At 46.4% G+C, this 17,598-nt stretch overlaps 1 protein-coding gene across 4 annotated transcripts in view; it reads right to left on the reverse strand.

The window, feature by feature from the left end:
- LOC106602554 (alpha-(1,6)-fucosyltransferase) overlaps positions 1 to 17,598 on the reverse strand; it is a 120,152-nt gene that overhangs the window by 12,449 nt on the left and 90,105 nt on the right. For all 4 annotated transcript variants that reach the window (XM_014195245.3, XM_014195254.3, XM_014195263.3 and 1 more), the window contains 2 exons: positions 2,230 to 2,351; positions 656 to 818 (listed from right to left, as the gene is read on the reverse strand). In XM_014195245.3, coding sequence (XP_014050720.1) covers positions 656 to 818; positions 2,230 to 2,351 — 285 coding nt within the window. The remainder of the gene's footprint in view (positions 1 to 655; positions 819 to 2,229; positions 2,352 to 17,598) is intronic.

Below are 17,598 nucleotides of genomic sequence, written 5' to 3' on the forward strand. Positions count from 1 at the left end.
GTAAACGTGTGTGTCTGTGTGTGATAGAAGAGAAGACACTTTCCATTTTTCGAGCTTGAAAAAGTTGCCCCAAACCGAGTGAGAGGGTGGACATTCGTCAATGGCCTACGCTCCTTATAGGAGCCAAGGACTTAAGTCACTTTTCCAAAACTGGGTGCTGATAGAAGAGGTTCCTTTTCTGGGCATTTTACTACTTTTCAGTGTGTGTGCAAGTACATTTATGTGACCTCTGCTGGTGCCCCAGGTCCTGCCTCAAAGTGTGTGTGTGAGTGTGTCTTGGTGTGTGTGTGCATGAGATGAGAGTGTGTGTGCACATGACCTCCGCTGGTGCCCCAGGTCTTGTAGAAAAGTCTGTCTGTCTGTCTGTCTGTCTGTCTGTCTGTCTGTCTGTCTGTCTGTCTGTCTGTCTGTCTGTCTGTCTGTCTGTCTGTCTGTCTGTCTGTCTGTCTGTCTGTCTGTCTGTCTGTCTGTCTGTCTGTCTGTCTGTGTGTGTGTGTGTGTGTGTGTGTGTGTGTGTGTGTGTGTGAGAGCATGAGACGAGTGCGTGTGTGAGCGTGACCTCTACTGGTGCCCCAGGTCCTGCAGCAAAGTGTGTGTGTATGTGTGTGTGTGTGCGTGCATGAGACGAGAGTGTGTGTGTGTGTGTGTGTGTTACCTCTGCTGGTGTCCCAGCTCCTGCAGCAGTGTGTCGATGGGTTTCTGCAGGTCCCCCTGCTCCATGTGACCCAGCTTCTTGACCTCACTGCGGACAAAGTACCAAATCTCCTTCACCCCGTTCTCTATCTTCCTCCGCAGCTCTTCCTGGTTCCTACCTGGCCCTGGAAATAAGAAAAACACAGGAAGGGAAAAAGGTAGGACAATGGAAGGTTGTTTGAAACATATTTATCATTCAAATCATATGCATTTTGGGAGAACACACATATACGATAACATACACACATAGTTAGCTTAGATTTTCTCTAGCACCATATAGCAGTTGCCCTTAGACACAGATCCTGGATCAGCTAAGAACACAGGACATCACATCACACATAGGCAGCTGATCCCTTGAGCAAGGCACTTAACCCCTAACCTGCAGACTACAGCAAAAAAAAAACATTCCATTTCAATGGAATACACACTGCCCTTAGATACAGATCCAGGGGTAACTTACCCTCACCCTAAAGCAGAGATGGGCAACTTTGATGTGGGTGGGGGCCACCAAAAAACGGAACTCATCATGAGGGGCCGCAGTGCCCCCCCCCCCCCCTCGCGAGCAAAACATTTTAGCGGCCCCCCTTGTGACAGCCAAGAGAAAAGATTTTAAAGTTAATTTCCTGCAATTCCACACATTTTTCCATCGGGTGGAGGCAAATGTTGCAGTTTTTAATTTGATAACTGATGATCAATGGGCCCCACCCAGGTCGGTAATTCGACAATGTTCACTACAAGTTTAGATAGCTGCCCGCTAGACTAACTCAACAATCAAAAAAAATAATTCTGACATGGGCTAATTGAGTGATTGCTGATGCAAAACAACATGTATAAATTGCACCTTGTGTATTCTACTATTCTAACTCTCAACATGAAGTTGAGACCCCGACTGAGTTCCCCCCCCAAAAAACTGAAATCATCATGAGGGGCTGCAGTGGCTTGTGAGTCTGTATACCCACCTCCAGTTTGACAGAAATGAAGTTTTAAAGTGAATGGTCCGCGGGCCTACAAAGGGCCAGTCGCCCATCCAGCCTTAAAAGGTCAAGTGCAAACTGTCCTTAGATCAGTGTCTAGGCCTAGGGCCCACTTCCTCCTACTCTTCATGGCAATAGTGCCACAGACATAATAAGTGTCACAGAGGTCATTAAGTGCATGCTTTTCCTACAAAGACAGGGCCAGAGTACAGAGACAGAGTAGCCCTGCTAATGTATCGACAGGCATAGTAGCCTAAACTCGACTTTAAAGCAGGGGTGTCCAATCCGGCCCGCGGGTGGTTTGATAATGTTTCAAATGACACAAAGGTTTGTAGCAGGCCAATGAAAGCAGCTGACCCAGAAAAGAGCTGCATGTGTGGCTCATGTTACTGCGAAGGACAAGGATGGAAGATTTCCTGATGAAATACGAGGAAAGAGGAGTGGACAGGGAATCCTGCCTGGGAATACTCCTCCTCACTGCCTCCTGTCCTAATTTCCAAGGTGTGTGTGCGCCCCAAGTCCGTGTGTATGTGTGTGCGCGTGCGCAATGTGAGTGTCATACCATCTCCAGGCAGGCTGCGGTAGGAGTTGATCTGTTCCTTAGCTCTGATCAATTGTTCCTCCAGGGTCCGCAGTCTGACTGCACTCACCACCGGGCCCCCGTCAGACTGGCCCTCTGGTAACCTACAGTACAGTACAGGGGGAGAGGAGAGGTTAGAGGTCAGTCTGGCTGCATTCACAACCTGGCCCTGTCAGACTGGCCGACCCTGGTAACTTAGAGACAGGGGAGAGGAATTGAGGTGGTCTGGAATAGGGTTGAATGGCAGGAACCCGGTTACCAATGATTTGCTAATATGTACCGCCCAAAACCATATTCCTTTTCCCGGGATAATTATCTGTGAGAAACCAGTAAACTATAATCAATAAGGAATATGAACAGAATGAAAAGGAACTGTTCAAATCTATGTCTAAATCTGGATTCTCTACGGCCTTCTCTCTGGTCACTGCATGATGAATCGTCAAGGCTCAGGGTGGGGACCGACAGCTCATCTCAGTATGTAAACCTATCATCTCCTCATGGTAACTTTTTTACTGTGACAGGTAGACCTATATTTGCTGCAGCAGAGCTTATGCTACAGTAATATAAAGACTAAATGCACGTCTAATTTACACAGCTCCACCTGGCTTTCGGGGGGCGTCACCTTTTTCTATTGTAAAGATTATCCTTTTTTTTAAGAGCAGACAGAGAGTTTTAAAACACTCACAAAACGTTGCTTTAAATCAGTGCAGGAGCTTCTATCTTTCCATCGACTCCATTCAAAATGCAGCCAACATAGATGATCCTGTCCTAGACTGATATACAGCCCTATGTATAGACGTCCTAGCCTACCTCTTTCAGGTAATACATTCAATGCAGTATTAGCCTTATATTTAGCTAATGAATGATGTGTCATGCATAACAAGCTTCTAACTTATAGCCTTTGCCCCGCTGGCCTCTCTGTAACAGATAGGCTCCTTAGCTCTTGGAGTCCCATGCAGGAAAAGCTAGACTAGAATAGCTTGCTGGACATCATTTTTTTGTTGCAGCATTTATTATACCAATGGACTATTCGAACAGGGACTCAAGCTGAACCATTCCATCATCGTGAAGAGAAGTGAAAGCCTTGTGCATCTCATTCTAGTTCTATATTATTCAACCGTGTCCTTAGAATGAGGAAGATAAGGACAACGAAACTTATTTCATTTAACAGTTGAAAGCGAGGAAGGAATGAAGCAACAAGAGAGAGAAAGAGGAGGTATGCTAATAACATGAGGGGAAATATCCGGAACAATTCAAATCTAATTCGTTGGCCTATACTTGTAACTTTGTAGGCCGCATGTGCTGCACCAGAATCGAATGTTCTCCCCCTGCTTTATCATGGTTTAAATGATGTGTGTAATTCTAGTCCAGTATAATACAACACAGTGCAGTAATACAGTTCACAGTCAAAACGATTAGCCTTCTGGAGCTAGTTTCCTTTATTTACCCAAGAGAGCATAGCGAGACCTATATCTATGGGCTGTTATGTTTTTCTGGTGTGCGTAATGTGCAGTAGCCTACAGTATATATCATATAGCCTATGTATTGGAAACGGCACAATCATTTGGCCTTTTTTGGGGCTTGGGCTCATTAAATGTCTTTAATGTAGGGCTCATAATATGTATTTAGGCTTGAATTTATTTAATCAAAGCTCTAATCAAATCCCATTTATAGAATATGCTCTATAATTCTTTTGAATGAAACTTCCGGTTTTGGCGGGAAATACTGGGTTACCTGGGAGAAAAGTGATTTATTCTCAGGATGGAATATTTGTAAAATACTGAGAAAATATTCAACCCTACTCTGGAATACAGCGAACCTGGTGCAGGGAGAAGTGTAAACATACAGGACAGGGGTAGAGCAAGTGTCAGTGGTTAGCCTGGGGCAGGGAGAAGTGTAAACATACAGGACAGGGGTAGAGCAAGTGTCAGTGGTTAGCCTGGGGCAGGGAGAAGTGTAAACATACAGGACAGGGGTAGAGCAAGTGTCAGTGGTTAGCCTGGGGCAGGGAGAAGTGTAAACATACAGGACAGGGGTAGAGCAAGTGTCAGTGGTTAGCCTGGGGCAGGGAGAAGTGTAAACATACAGGACAGGGGTAGAGCAAGTGTCAGTGGTTAGCCTGGGGCAGGGAGAAGTGTAAACATACAGGACAGGGGTAGAGCAAGTGTCAGTGGTTAGCCTGGGGCAGGGATGATTTTTGTTTGTTTTTACTGTTAAGTGTCCAGCTGGCACTGTGTGTACATTATAGGAGTGTGTGTCTGTGTGTTTGTGTGTACAGTATAAGTGTGTGTGTCCCTGTCCTTCCAGGTCAAGGTGATTGTTGGCAGGCTGATTTCCCAGGGGCCTTTGTGTTTGGATGCGCTTTCTCCCACCTCCCAGTGCCAATTTAATGCAATGATCAGTAGTGAGGTATGTGAGCCGACCATGGGTGTGTGTGTGTGTGTATATAATGATCAATGGCGAGGTGTATAATGATCAGTGGTGAGTTGTGTGTGTATAATGATCAGTGGTGAGGTGTGAGAGCAACCGGCGACCGCAGGGCAATTCATTCACTGGCAGTAGCAATTTATCACCCCACGTGAGAGAGACAGAGAAAGAGAGAGGCACCTTCACCCCCCCCCCCCCCCCCCCCCATTGACTAAAATCCATTACCAACAAACACCCACATCCTTGAAAGCCATCTCTGAGCTGGGCTGGGCCTCCCCTTCCACCCCCTCTATCCACCCTCCCTTCCCCTCTCTCCCTGTAGAACTAACTTATGAGAGGGCACATTTTAAGGGCCAGGGGAAGTAAGCTAGGGCCAGATGGGGTAAAAGTCCCCTTGCAGCTGCTCCTCGAGAACAAATAGAAGAGTGAGAAGTAGATGCGGTCAGTTCAAGAAAGGTGTTGTAAAACTGCCTCCACACGTACCATGTAGAAGATGAGACAACACTGAATATAGCTACCTCACATAGTGTATGGCCTGACAAAATATGAACTGAGTAGGATGTGAGAGTAACCGTGGCGACTGGTATTCCATGAACGCAGCAGGCAGCAGAAGCAGCAGTCTTATCTAGGGAGCCTGGTTGAGAATAAATATGTTTCTGTCTCGGGTATGAAATGATGCGTGGAGTTCTGTAATGGTAAACAGCGGGTTTCCCTGTGTGTGTGTGTGTGTGTGTGTGTGTGTGTGTGTGTGTGTGTGTGTGTGTGTGTGTGGTTGGTCACATCATAGTGCATGGTTGTCATCAGGAATGCACAGCCACAGTACAGAGATTGAAGCAGGAGGAAGAAACCGCAATGTCAAAATGTTATGTCATTCTTGGCTGGTCAAGGATGAAATGAGCTGAGAGTCAGAGAGGAGAGTAGAGGAGGAGAGTCAGAGAGGAGAGGAGGCGAGGAGGAGAGTCAGAGAGGAGAGGATGAGAGGAGGAGAGTCGTCGAGGAGGTGAGTCGTTGAGGAGAAGAGTCAGAGAGAGAGGAGGCGAGGAGGAGAGTCAGAGAGGATAGGAGGAGAGTCGAGGAGAAGAGAGGGAGAGGAGGAGAGTCGAGGAGAAGAGTCAGAGAGAGAGGAGGCGAGGAGGAGAGTCAGAGAGGATAGGAGGAGAGTCGAGGAGAAGAGAGGGAGAGGAGGAGAGTCGAGGAGAAGAGTCAGAGAGAGGAGGCGAGGAGGAGAGGAGGAGAAGAGAGAGAGAGAGGAGGAGAGGAGGAGAGGAGGAGAAGAGAGAGAAGAGAGAGAGGAGGAGAGGAGGAGATGATGAGAGGAGAAGAGGCGAGTCAGAGAGGAGAGGAGAGGAGGAGAGGAGGAGAAGAGAGAGAAGAGAGAGAGAGAGGAGGAGAGGAGGAGATGATGAGAGGAGAAGAGGCGAGTCAGAGAGGAGAGGAGGAGAGGAGAGGAGGAGAGTCAGAAAGGAGAGTAGAGGAGGAGAGGAGCGGCTGGGGTACAGATGATGTATGTCAAAAGGGAAAATAACGGTCTACTGTTATACCGAAGCTGTGACTATCAACGATACTACTAACAACATCTCATTAAAGTATAAAACAAAGCAGATTGGGGATTTATATTCAGCAAAGTTCACACTCTGTTTGACACTCTCAAAACCACACAAATTAGCATCCACACACACACAATGGCCTCTCAGCTTCAGCTTGTGTATCCCTTTACTATAGTGTCAGAGTGAAACTGGAGATCCCTCTGAGCCCTCTGTGTCCTCCTCCCTGCGTGAATCTAATAGACCACTAAAGTAATACTCAGAACCCAGAAGGCTATCTGTTATCAAAGCAGCTGTAGCGGCATCGGCTAGGCTGAGAAGGCTGGGTGGATCAGATGGACACCAACACACCCTCCTCACTTGTCATGGACAGGATCAATGTACAGGGAACTGGAGCAGGGACAGGGACAGGAGTAACATGACACAACACACACTCAACAAATGAGACCAGCAGGAACTCTCACGCAGGCCAAGGCACACAGTCAAAGCGTACACCCTACACCAAATATCTAAGCACACAAACACACCCATGCACACGCACTATCGATGCACACACACACACACACACACCCATAACACTCGCCGTATTATGCATGCACACGCTCACACACAGTTCCAGACGATGTGTGTTATGACAGAGTGAGACAACAGCCCTCACCGCCATCTCTACACCCCATCAGTTTCACAGCTCTCACTTGAGTGAATAAATGTCTGGGGTCTCCAAGTACAAAAAGCTCCTATTTGTACATTTCATGTTGTGCTGTGGTGAAGGTCTATACAGCCGAATGCTTACATTATTCCACTGGGGTGGAGAGTAAGCTGGATGAGAGGCTGAGATGGGAAGGACAGAGGAATACATGGGCTCAATCCCAGTAACCCCCCCCCCCCCATCACAGCCTCTCTTCCAGTTACTATCCACCCCAGTGGAATAATGTCAGCATTCAGCTGTATAGACCTTCAGCACAGCACAACATGAAATATGTTCCTCTCCCTCCGTTTTGCGCGACCCCGCGAGGCGTAGTGGTATCCCAAATGAACTTTGAGCGTGGCGTAATGCCTTGTCAGCCCTCTAGTTGGCCCGCTAACTAAGCAAATCGAGATGTAGACATTCTATCGAGTGTTTCCCAAAACTCTCATGATGCTCTGCGACCCTACCCTGGAGAGTTGCTTCAATGAATAAATGCTGAAAAAAATACTAGGATGGAAGCAAAAGGGAGGAGACAGGTTAAAGTAGGATTTTTAAGCCTTGGGACAATTGAGACATGGATTGTGTATGTGTGCCATTCAGAAGGTGAATGGTCAAGACAAAATATTGAAGTGCCTTTGAACGGGATATGGTAGTAGGTTCTAGGCGCACTGTTTGGAGTGTGTCAAGAACTACAACGCTGCTGGGTTTTTCATGCTCAACAGTTTCCCGTGTGTATCAAGAATGGTCCACCACCCAAAGGACATCCAGCCAACTTGGGCCAGCATCCCCGTGGAGAGCTTTCAACACCTTGTAGAGTCCATGCCATGACGAATTGAGGCTGTTCTGAGGGCAAAAGGGGGTGCAACTCAATATTAGGAAGGTGTTCCTAATGTTTGCACACTAAGTGTATGTTAGTTAATGTAGAGACAAATGATTACCGTAATTTCCAGACTATTAAGCGCACCTGAATATAAGCCGCACCCACTGAATTTAATTTATTATTTTTTTTGAACATAAATAAGCCGCACATGTCTATAAGCCGCAGGTGCCTACCGGTACATTGAAACAAATTAACTTTACACAGGCTACTACGAAACACGGCTTGTAACAAAAATAAATAGGTTTTAACGAAACACGGCTTGTAACAAAAAATAAAAAATTAGCAGTAAGCTTTAGTTGTCTTTTTGCACTGAGCCAATTCCTCACACTGCTGTTTCCAACGTCTTATCATCGACTCATTACGACCAAGATTTCCTTTTCCAACAGCCAGATCAATCGCCTTCAACTTGAAAGCTGCATCATATGCATTTCTCCGTGTCTTTGCCATGATGAGGGTGACAAAATGACTACCGTAATCAGAATGATGGGTAGTGTGAGAGCGCTCGATTTAATCTAAACAGTAAACAAAAAAGTTGTTTGACCTTAACCCGTTCGGCAATTTCATTGGTCTAATGAAAGCTTCATGCCGCCAAAAAACTGAGCACGTCACAGAATGTGTTTAAAAAAAAAGAAAAAATTGAAAGCGGGAAAAATCCATATATTAGCCGCGTCATTGTTTAAGCCGCGGGGTTCAAAGCGTGGGAGAAAAGTTGCGACTTATAGTCCGGAATTTACGGTAAGCATATTTTTGGGTCATAAAATATATTCGCGAACATTTACATTTATTACATTTTATCCAGAGCGACTTACAGTAGTGAATGCATACATTTCATACATTTATTGATTTATTTTTTCGTACTGCCCCCCCGTGGGAATCGAACCCACAACCCTGGCGTTGCAAACACCATGCGTTGCAAACACCATGCTCTACCAACTGAGCTACAAGGAAGGCTGGACATCGCAATTTAACAAGCTACCTGACTAGCTAAAGTTAATTTGCCAGCTAGCTATACATCTACTTTGCTATATGGGTGTTTGACATTTATATGAATTGTAATTCGTGTTGTTAAATGTTTTAATGACCAGAAAACCAGGCTGTCATCCTGTGAAACCCAGTGCCTGTAAAGAGTCTAGCTAAAGCATTTAATATTACTGCAAATTGAATAAACAATTTACACTGAGCAAAAATATAAACACAACATGTAAAGTGTTGGTCCCATGTTTCATGAGCTGAAATAAAAGATCCTAAAAATGTTCCTTACGCACAAAATGTCATGTGTCAAATTTGGTTACATCCCTGTTAGTGAGCATTTCTCATTTGCAAAAATAATCCATCCACCTGTCTCAAGTTTTGAGGGACTGTGCAATTGGCATGCTGACTGCAGGAATGTCCACCAGAGCTATTGCTACCATAAGCCACCTCCAGTGTCATTTTAGAGAATTTGGCGGCACGTCCAACTGGCCTCACAATCGTAGGCCACGTGTAAACATGCCAGCCCAGGACCTCCACATCCGACTTCTTCACCTGCGGGATCTTCTGAGACCAGCCACCCGGACAACTGATGAAACTATGGGTTTGTACAACCGAATAATATCAGCACAAACTGTCAGAAACCGTCTCAGGGAAGCTCATCTGCGTGCTCGTCGTCCTCACCAGGGTCTTGACCTGACTGCAGTTCGGCATCGTAATCCACTTCAGTGGGCAAATGCTCACCTTCGATGGCCACTGGCACGCTGGAGAAGTGTGGTCTTCACGGATGAATCCCGGTTTCAACTGTACCTGATAGATGTCAGACTGCGTGTATGGTGTCGCGTGGGCGAGCGGTTTGCTGATGTCAAAGTTGTGAACATAGTGCCCCATGGTGGCTGTGGGGTTATGGTATGGGCAGGCATAAGCTACAGACAACAAACACAATTGCATTTTATCGATGGCAATTTGAATGAACAGAGATACCGTGACGAGAGCCTGAGGCCCATTGTCGTGCCATTTTTCCGCCGCCATCACCTCATGTTTCAGCATGATACTGCACAACCCCATGTCGCAAGGATCTGTACACAATTCCTGGAAGCTGAAAATATCCCAGTTCTTCCATGGCCAACATACTCACCAGACATGTCACCCCTTGAGCATGTTTGGGATGCTCTGGATCGACGTGTACGGCAGCGTGTTCCAATTCCCGCCAATATCCAGCAACTTCGCACAGCCATTGAAGAGGAGTGGGACAACATTCCACAGGCCACAAATCAACAGCCTGATCAACTCTACGCGAAGGAGATGTGTCGCACTGCATGAGGCAAATGGTGGTCACACCAGATACGGACAGGTTTTCTGATCCACGCCCCTGCTTTTTTTTTAAGGTATCCTTGACCAACAGATGCATATCTGTATTTCCAGTCATGTGAAATCCATGCTTTTATGTCAATTGACTGATTTCCTTTTATGAACTGTAACTCAGTAAAATCTTTGAAATTGTTGCATTTTGCATTTATATTTTTGTTCAGTGTGGTAAGCTTGCCTTGCAGTTCATTTCAAAAAATGATATGTCCGACTTGTCATTGTTCGTTATTGTAGTAATGTTAACGTTAGAGGTTGAAGATATATGTAACGTAGATAGCTAACCTTTTTCTTGCTTATTGAATAGTGTAGGATAAAATACCTGTATGCCTATGGATATGTATGGGCCCTAAAATGGTTGGTATAAAGTTCAGAACAGTGGTTTAAATGTTTTATTGCTTCCACTGGTTAAGGGGAGGGAGGAGGTGCACAGAGAACGAGAACACGTATTTCTCTAACACAGAGAAGAAGGGAAAGCAAAACAACAGCGGTGTAAAAATAAGAACCACCCTGATGCTGGGAGAAAAGTGTCACACACACACACACACACACACACACACACACACACACACACACACACACACACACACACACACACACACACACACACACACACACACACACACACACACACACACACACACACACACACACACACCAAAGAAAAAAGCTGCAGTGGCCTAGTTAATTTCTTTGTTATCAGCCCACTATGGCGTAAGCCACAATGTACACACTGTACACACTGGGACAGTAGATAGGGACTGAGAGCCACTGTCTGCATCCCAAATGGCATCCTATTGCCTACATATCGCACTATAGTTGACCAGCACCTGCAGTTACAGTGGCTGTGGATGAACGGAAACTGTAAAGGATATAGGCAGCGATGCGGCTCTGCGCCTCTGTGTTAACGGCTGGTGTATATGCTCCATTATAGGTCCATTCAGACACACAATGGATGAGTGGGATATGTAGGTTGAGTGGGACAAAGAAATGTAGCCTCTAGAGTGTCAGCTCGTGGGAGAGGAAGTGAGAGAAAGGAGAGTTGAGCTGTGTGTGAGAATCGACTGTGTGACATACAGTAACATTGCATCACTGCCATCAACACCACTCGAGAGGTATATCGGTTGGATCTGTGTGTGTGTGTGTGTGGGTGTGTGTGTGTCTAAATGTAGCCAGCATTCAGAATAAGCCTGTGTGTTTCAGTTGGTGTTTAAGTGAGTCTGTTAAAGTGCATTAAAGTCAGAATATCTGTATCATTGTAAATGTGTGTGTACGTCTGAGTGGGAGCGAGTGAGTGTGTATGCTTGAGCTTGTGTGTGTGTGCGTGTCTGAGTGAGAGTTTGCCTACATCAACTAATGCTTAGAAGACAGTTTTATGTCTGTATTAGCAGGAGTGAACCAGTCCCATTCCCTTCGGCTTAAAACACGCAGAAATCACAGTTGAACGCTTTCATCACGGTCAGTTCTATCCATTACAGAACAGAACAGAAACAGGCCAGTGAAATAAAGGACCAGGTCTTAAATACAACACATTCAGGTGACACTAATGTACCTTTAATGTCTATTATAAAACGGGTTGTTTGGATTCTGGATGCTTATTGGACGAGCAGCGTTCCAAGCCGTGCTGTATTGGCCTCCACAGGCACACCTAAGCCCGCTAACAGGTCCATCTGAATTATCACTTTGCCTCCATAGGAATATCATGTTCCCTTTGCTGTATTTCCCCTCGTTTCTAGCCTAGCATTCAGTTTGGTACAGTGGCGGTTAATATAAGCCTAGCCTAATACAGATGCATATCTGTATTTCCAGTCATGTGAAATCCATGCTTTTATGTCAATTGACTGATTTCCTTTTATGAACTGTAACTCAGTAAAATCTTTGAAATTGTTGCATTTTGCATTTATATTTTTGTTCAGTGTGTTTGCCTGTCTGACCACGGAAACGATGTGTAAAATTTGAAATGCGATCTCCCCTGTACCATAGAGAGCGAACAGTGTCCAGAAAAGAGTGGTAACCAGTTTCTCTTGAACATCATGTAAGCTACAACTCGCTTCCCTGAGGACATTCCACTAAGGAACGTCACCAGAGGAAAGTTACTACGGATATTGCAGGAGTTTCCCCTTGAAATCAGACACGTCCGTGGTAAGGACAACTTGGTTGCTGATTGTCTAAAAAGGGTGTTTTGGAGATGAGTATTATTTTGGTTGTGCTCGTTCCAGGGGGATGGGAGTATTAAAAACATACTTTATTTTACCCGTTTCTGAAAACTTCTGAGTTTAAGGCAACTATATATATGAAAAAAATATATAAAGTGTTTGTTTTGTCTTATATTTAATTGTTGACAGCCAGTTGACGCCATGTTTATATTGGAGAAGGCGACGCATAAGTAGTGACGCATTTAAGTGAAATGAAAGTTGTTTTCTGTTGGTGGTGAGCAAACTTGTCCAACAGAAATATAGGATATATTTGTTGTCTTAAGGTGGACGGTGTTACAGGTTTTGGTTTTTCCATTTATGATTTGAGGTTGGAATTTTTCACACGTACAGCACGTTAGCAACGATCGGTGTCCCCTCGTTAGTCAGTATGTGTTACACCTGTGCTGGCTTGTCCATCTCGTTAGTTGGAAGGTGTTTCACCTGTGCTGGCCCAGGTGATATTTAAGAGCGGCTGGCCCAGTACTCAAGTTGTCTTGAGAGATATGGAGGGTTAACATGCTCCCTATTTTGAGTTCTAGACAAACAATCCTTTATCTGATCTTCCCTGATTTTTGTTTTGACTCCTGTCTTTAAGTTTGGTGTGGGTTTTTCTTTTGTTTGCCTCTTCTTGGCCAAATTTAGTGTTGTCTCATGGCGGGTGTCTTTTAGGTCCTAGTTGTTGTTGCTAGTCAACTTTCAGTGGACACCCCCATGAGTGTCTTTCAGAAACCTTCCTAAAACCACACCTGTTTCGTTTTGGCTGTTGTCAGTGACTCTTTGTAAGTTCCCCACTCTGTTTGAGCGACATTATTTGGTTTTCTTGCTGGGGAACGTAAAAGACATAACTAGGCTCGGTGTAGTTTAGCTAGCGTAGCAACAATTGTTGTTGGTTTCGCGTCGAGCCGAACGACGCCATTGACCTGGGACTGTGTTCATCACATGGCACGGCCTCTTGTGCTTTATTGTTTAAATACACACACTTTGTCACAATAGCAAGAAGGAATATGGTTGATAACTTGTCTGGCTTTAAATCTGTGCCTTCGATATGGTCATGCCATGAAATAGAAAATAGACCCCCAACCCTATTCAGATGAAGGATGGACAAAAAGTGCCTGAGAAATGAAGTAAATTCTGCAACTTTGACATCCTGACAGTCCCAGCAGTGATTTACATCATGTGTGTCTGACTAAATCACTGTTAGGATTATATCAGAGCCATTTTCCCAGGCTACTGTTATACACTGCAGAGTGATTGTATTATAAATGCTTCTGTGCCTTCCTAAACCGGATGGTGAACTTAAGGGAGCTACATGGATAACGTCTGCTGGCTGCTGCAGAGGAAGAAGCAGTGTCGACACCTCTGTCTAATCAGCTGCAGGAGATCTTCTTGGCCAGCCTCCGCTTTTGCCTCCATCTCTCTTTATCTTTCTCCTCGACATTCCTCACCTCATGCCTCCATCGCCACACACACACACAACAGAAATGTCTCCTTCTCTCTCTCGCCATCTCTGACCACCCTTTCCAGTCTCTCCTCCATTTACTCCCTCCCTCCCTCCAATCGCTACCAACACAAAAGCAGTCTGACAGCCTGGCAGACAGCTACTCTGGAGCGAGATAGCACCATAGTGACCAGCCAGGACCCTTTTATTTCGTAGTCAAACTTGGTTACAGGACTCTTGGTAGAAACAATCACCTGTCTCGCTACTCTGGAAAAAAGGTTTGTTGAGTTAGTTTGATTGAACAGGGTCAAGTTAGTGCACAAAAACAACTATACCTCAGCTCCAACAGCTGGAAATAGGCCTACAGCATCATCCACACACCATACCAACCAGGCAGACACACAGACTACACACACACAGTAACAAAATCAACTCCCCTCCATCCTCGGACACTGCCTGACTAACACACCTGCTGGTGTAGTAAACATACGCACATACTGAGGCTTGGTCACATGCTGGTAAACACACACACCACTGTATTGGTTATCAGGTCCCTACGTCTCCTCCTCTGTCTCTTCCTGGTGCTGTCATCCTCCTCTCTCCAGAGGTCCTACTGTCAACAATACTTAGTTTATAGATGGGGGGGTGTATTACCCCTCTGCCAGCTCCCTCCCTCCCTCTCTCCATCCCTCTCTCCCACTCATCCATCACCCTGTCAATCAACCACGGCACACACACACACACACACACACACACACACACACACACACACACACACACACACACACACACACACACACACACACACACACACACACACACACACACACACACACACACACGTCTGCTGGACCCATCTGCTGAGCTCATCATAAGTGTGTGTCCACAGGGAGCTTGTCAGAATGACTGACAGCCAGCTAAAGTAGATGAGGTGAAACTGCTCAGGGTGCTAGCCCGTTTTAAATTGACCATTGAGTCAATATATAATAAAGATGAACCCTTAGAAGAGACCAAAGCAACGCCCACTGTGAAAAGATAACACGCACGCACGCACAAATACGTTTGTTTTACTATCCTTGTGGGGACCAAACTATTGATTCCCATTCTTAATCTGATTTCTCGTAACCCCCAACCCCAACTCTAACCCTTAACCTAACCCTAACCCTTAACCTAAGCCTAACTCCAAACCCTAACGCCAAACCCTTAACCTAACCCTAACTCCCAACCCTTAACCTAATCGTAACCCTTAACCTAACCGTAACCCTTAACCTAACCCTAACTCCCAACCCTTAACCTAACCGTAACCCTTAACCTAACCCTAATTCCTAACCGTAACCCTTCACCTAACTCTAACTCCGAACTCTAAACCTTAACCTAACTCCTAACCCTTAACCTAACCCTAATTCCTAACCGCAACCCTTAACCTAACCCTAATTCCTAACAGTAACCCTTAACCTAACCCTAATTCCTAACCGTAACCCTTCACCTAACTCTAACTCCGAACTCTAACCCTTAACCTAACTCCTAACCCTTAACCTAACCCTAATTCCTAACCGCAACCCTTAACCTAACCCTAATTCCTAACAGTAACCCTTAACCTAACCCTAACTCCTAACCCTTAACCTAACTCTAACTCCTAACCGTAATCCTTAACCTAACCCTAATTCCTAACCGCAACCCTTAACCTAACCCTAACTCCTAACCCTTAACCTAACCCTAATTCCTAACCGCAACCCTTAACCTAACCCTAATTCCTAACAGTAACCCTTAACCTAACCCTAACTCCTAACCCTTAACCTAACCCTAATTCCTAACCGTAATCCTTAACCTAACCCTAATTCCTAACCGTAATCCTTAACCTAACCCTAATTCCTAACCGTAATCCTTAACCTAACCCTAATTCCTAACCGCAACCCTTAATCTAACCCTAACTCCTAACCCTTAACCTAACTCTAACTCCTAACCGTAACCCTTAACCTAACTCCTAACCCTTAGCCTAACTCCTAACCCTAAACTTAATTCTCACCATAACACTATTTGTAACCCTAAACCTAACCCCTATACCAAAAATGGCCCTTTTCCTTGTGGGGACCGGCAAGGATAGTGAAACCCCGCGCACACACACACACACACACACACACACACACACACACACACACACACACACACACACACACACACACACACACACACACACACACACACACACACACACACACACACACACACACTCTGTCCTACTCAGACAGCTCTGTTAGCAGTGCAGCCAGAAGTCTCATTACTGCAGTTCCTCAGAGAGACTCAGCACACTGCTGCAGTCTCAGCCCATGCCCCAAATGGCACCCTATTCCCTTTATAGTGCACTACTTTTGACCAGAGCCTTATAGGGCCCTGGTCAAAAGTATTGCACTATGAAGGGAATAAGGTGCCAAATGGGACGCAGATTCAAGTCTCGCTGGCTGCTTCTCATTATGCTGCCTGGGCTCCACACATAGCAGAGCAGCCATTACCACAGGGCCTGGACCCTGCACACCACCCCATTACCACAGGGCCTGGACCCTGCACACCACCCCATTACCACAGGGCCTGGACCCTGCACACCACCCCATTACCACAGGGCCTGGACCCTGCACACCACCCCATTACCACAGGGCCTGGACCCTGCACACCACCCCATTACCACAGGGCCTGGACCCTGCACACCACCCCATTACCACAGGGCCTGGACCCTGCACACCACCCCATTAACACAGGGCCTGGACCCTGCACACCACCCCATTACCACAGGGCCTGGACCCTGCACACCACCCCATTACCACAGGGCCTGGACCCTGCACACCACCCCATTACGACAGGGCCTGGACCCTGTACACCACCCCATTAACACAGGGCCTGGACCCTGTACACCACCCCATTACCACAGGGCCTGGACCCTGTACACCACCCCATTAACACAGGGCCTGGACCCTGTACACCACCCCATTACCACAGGGCCTGGACCCTGTACACCACCCCATTACCACAGGGCCTGGACCCTGTACACCACCCCATTAACACACGGCCTGGACCCTACACACCACCCCATTAACACAGGGCCTGGACCCTGTACACCACCCCATTAACACAGGGCCTGGACCCTGCACACCACCCCATTAACACAGGGCCTGGACCCTGCACACCACCCCATTACCACAGGGCCTGGACCCTGCACACCACCCCATTACCACAGGGCCTGGACCCTGCACACCACCCCATTACCACAGGGCCTGGACCCTGCACACCACCCCATTACCACAGGGCCTGGACCCTGTACACCACCCCATTAACACAGGGCCTGGACCCTGCACACCACCCCATTAACACAGGGTCTGGACCCTGCACACCACCCCATTAACACTGTAGACACAACCCTGCACACCACCTCATTAACACTGTAGACACAACCCTGCACACCATCCCATTAACACTGTAGACACAACCCTGCACACCACCCCATTAACACTGTAGACACAACCCTGCACACCACCCCATTAATACTGCAAATAATACTCAAACCCGTTGGACTTGAGAAAGGACCATAACGCTGCAGTAACATTGTGGTAATGCTAACAATGTGAGCTGAGGCCTACTCATGGCCATTGGCCAGTGCTGACCACTACATACAGCAGGGGTCAGTGATGTCTGACTCTGAAGCCCCACTACTGCTACTGGCTCTGGGTAGGAGCTGCTCCTCAGGTCTAGGATCAGTTTACATACCCCAATTCTAACCTTTACCAAAGGGGACACACACACAGAACTGACCTTAGATCAGTTAGCTTAGATACGCTCTCGCTCTCCTTCAATGG

Source organism: Salmo salar, chromosome 01 (assembly GCF_965601325.2).
Source record: "Salmo salar chromosome 01, fSalSal1, whole genome shotgun sequence".
NCBI classification, from domain to species: Eukaryota; Metazoa; Chordata; class Actinopteri; order Salmoniformes; family Salmonidae; genus Salmo; species Salmo salar.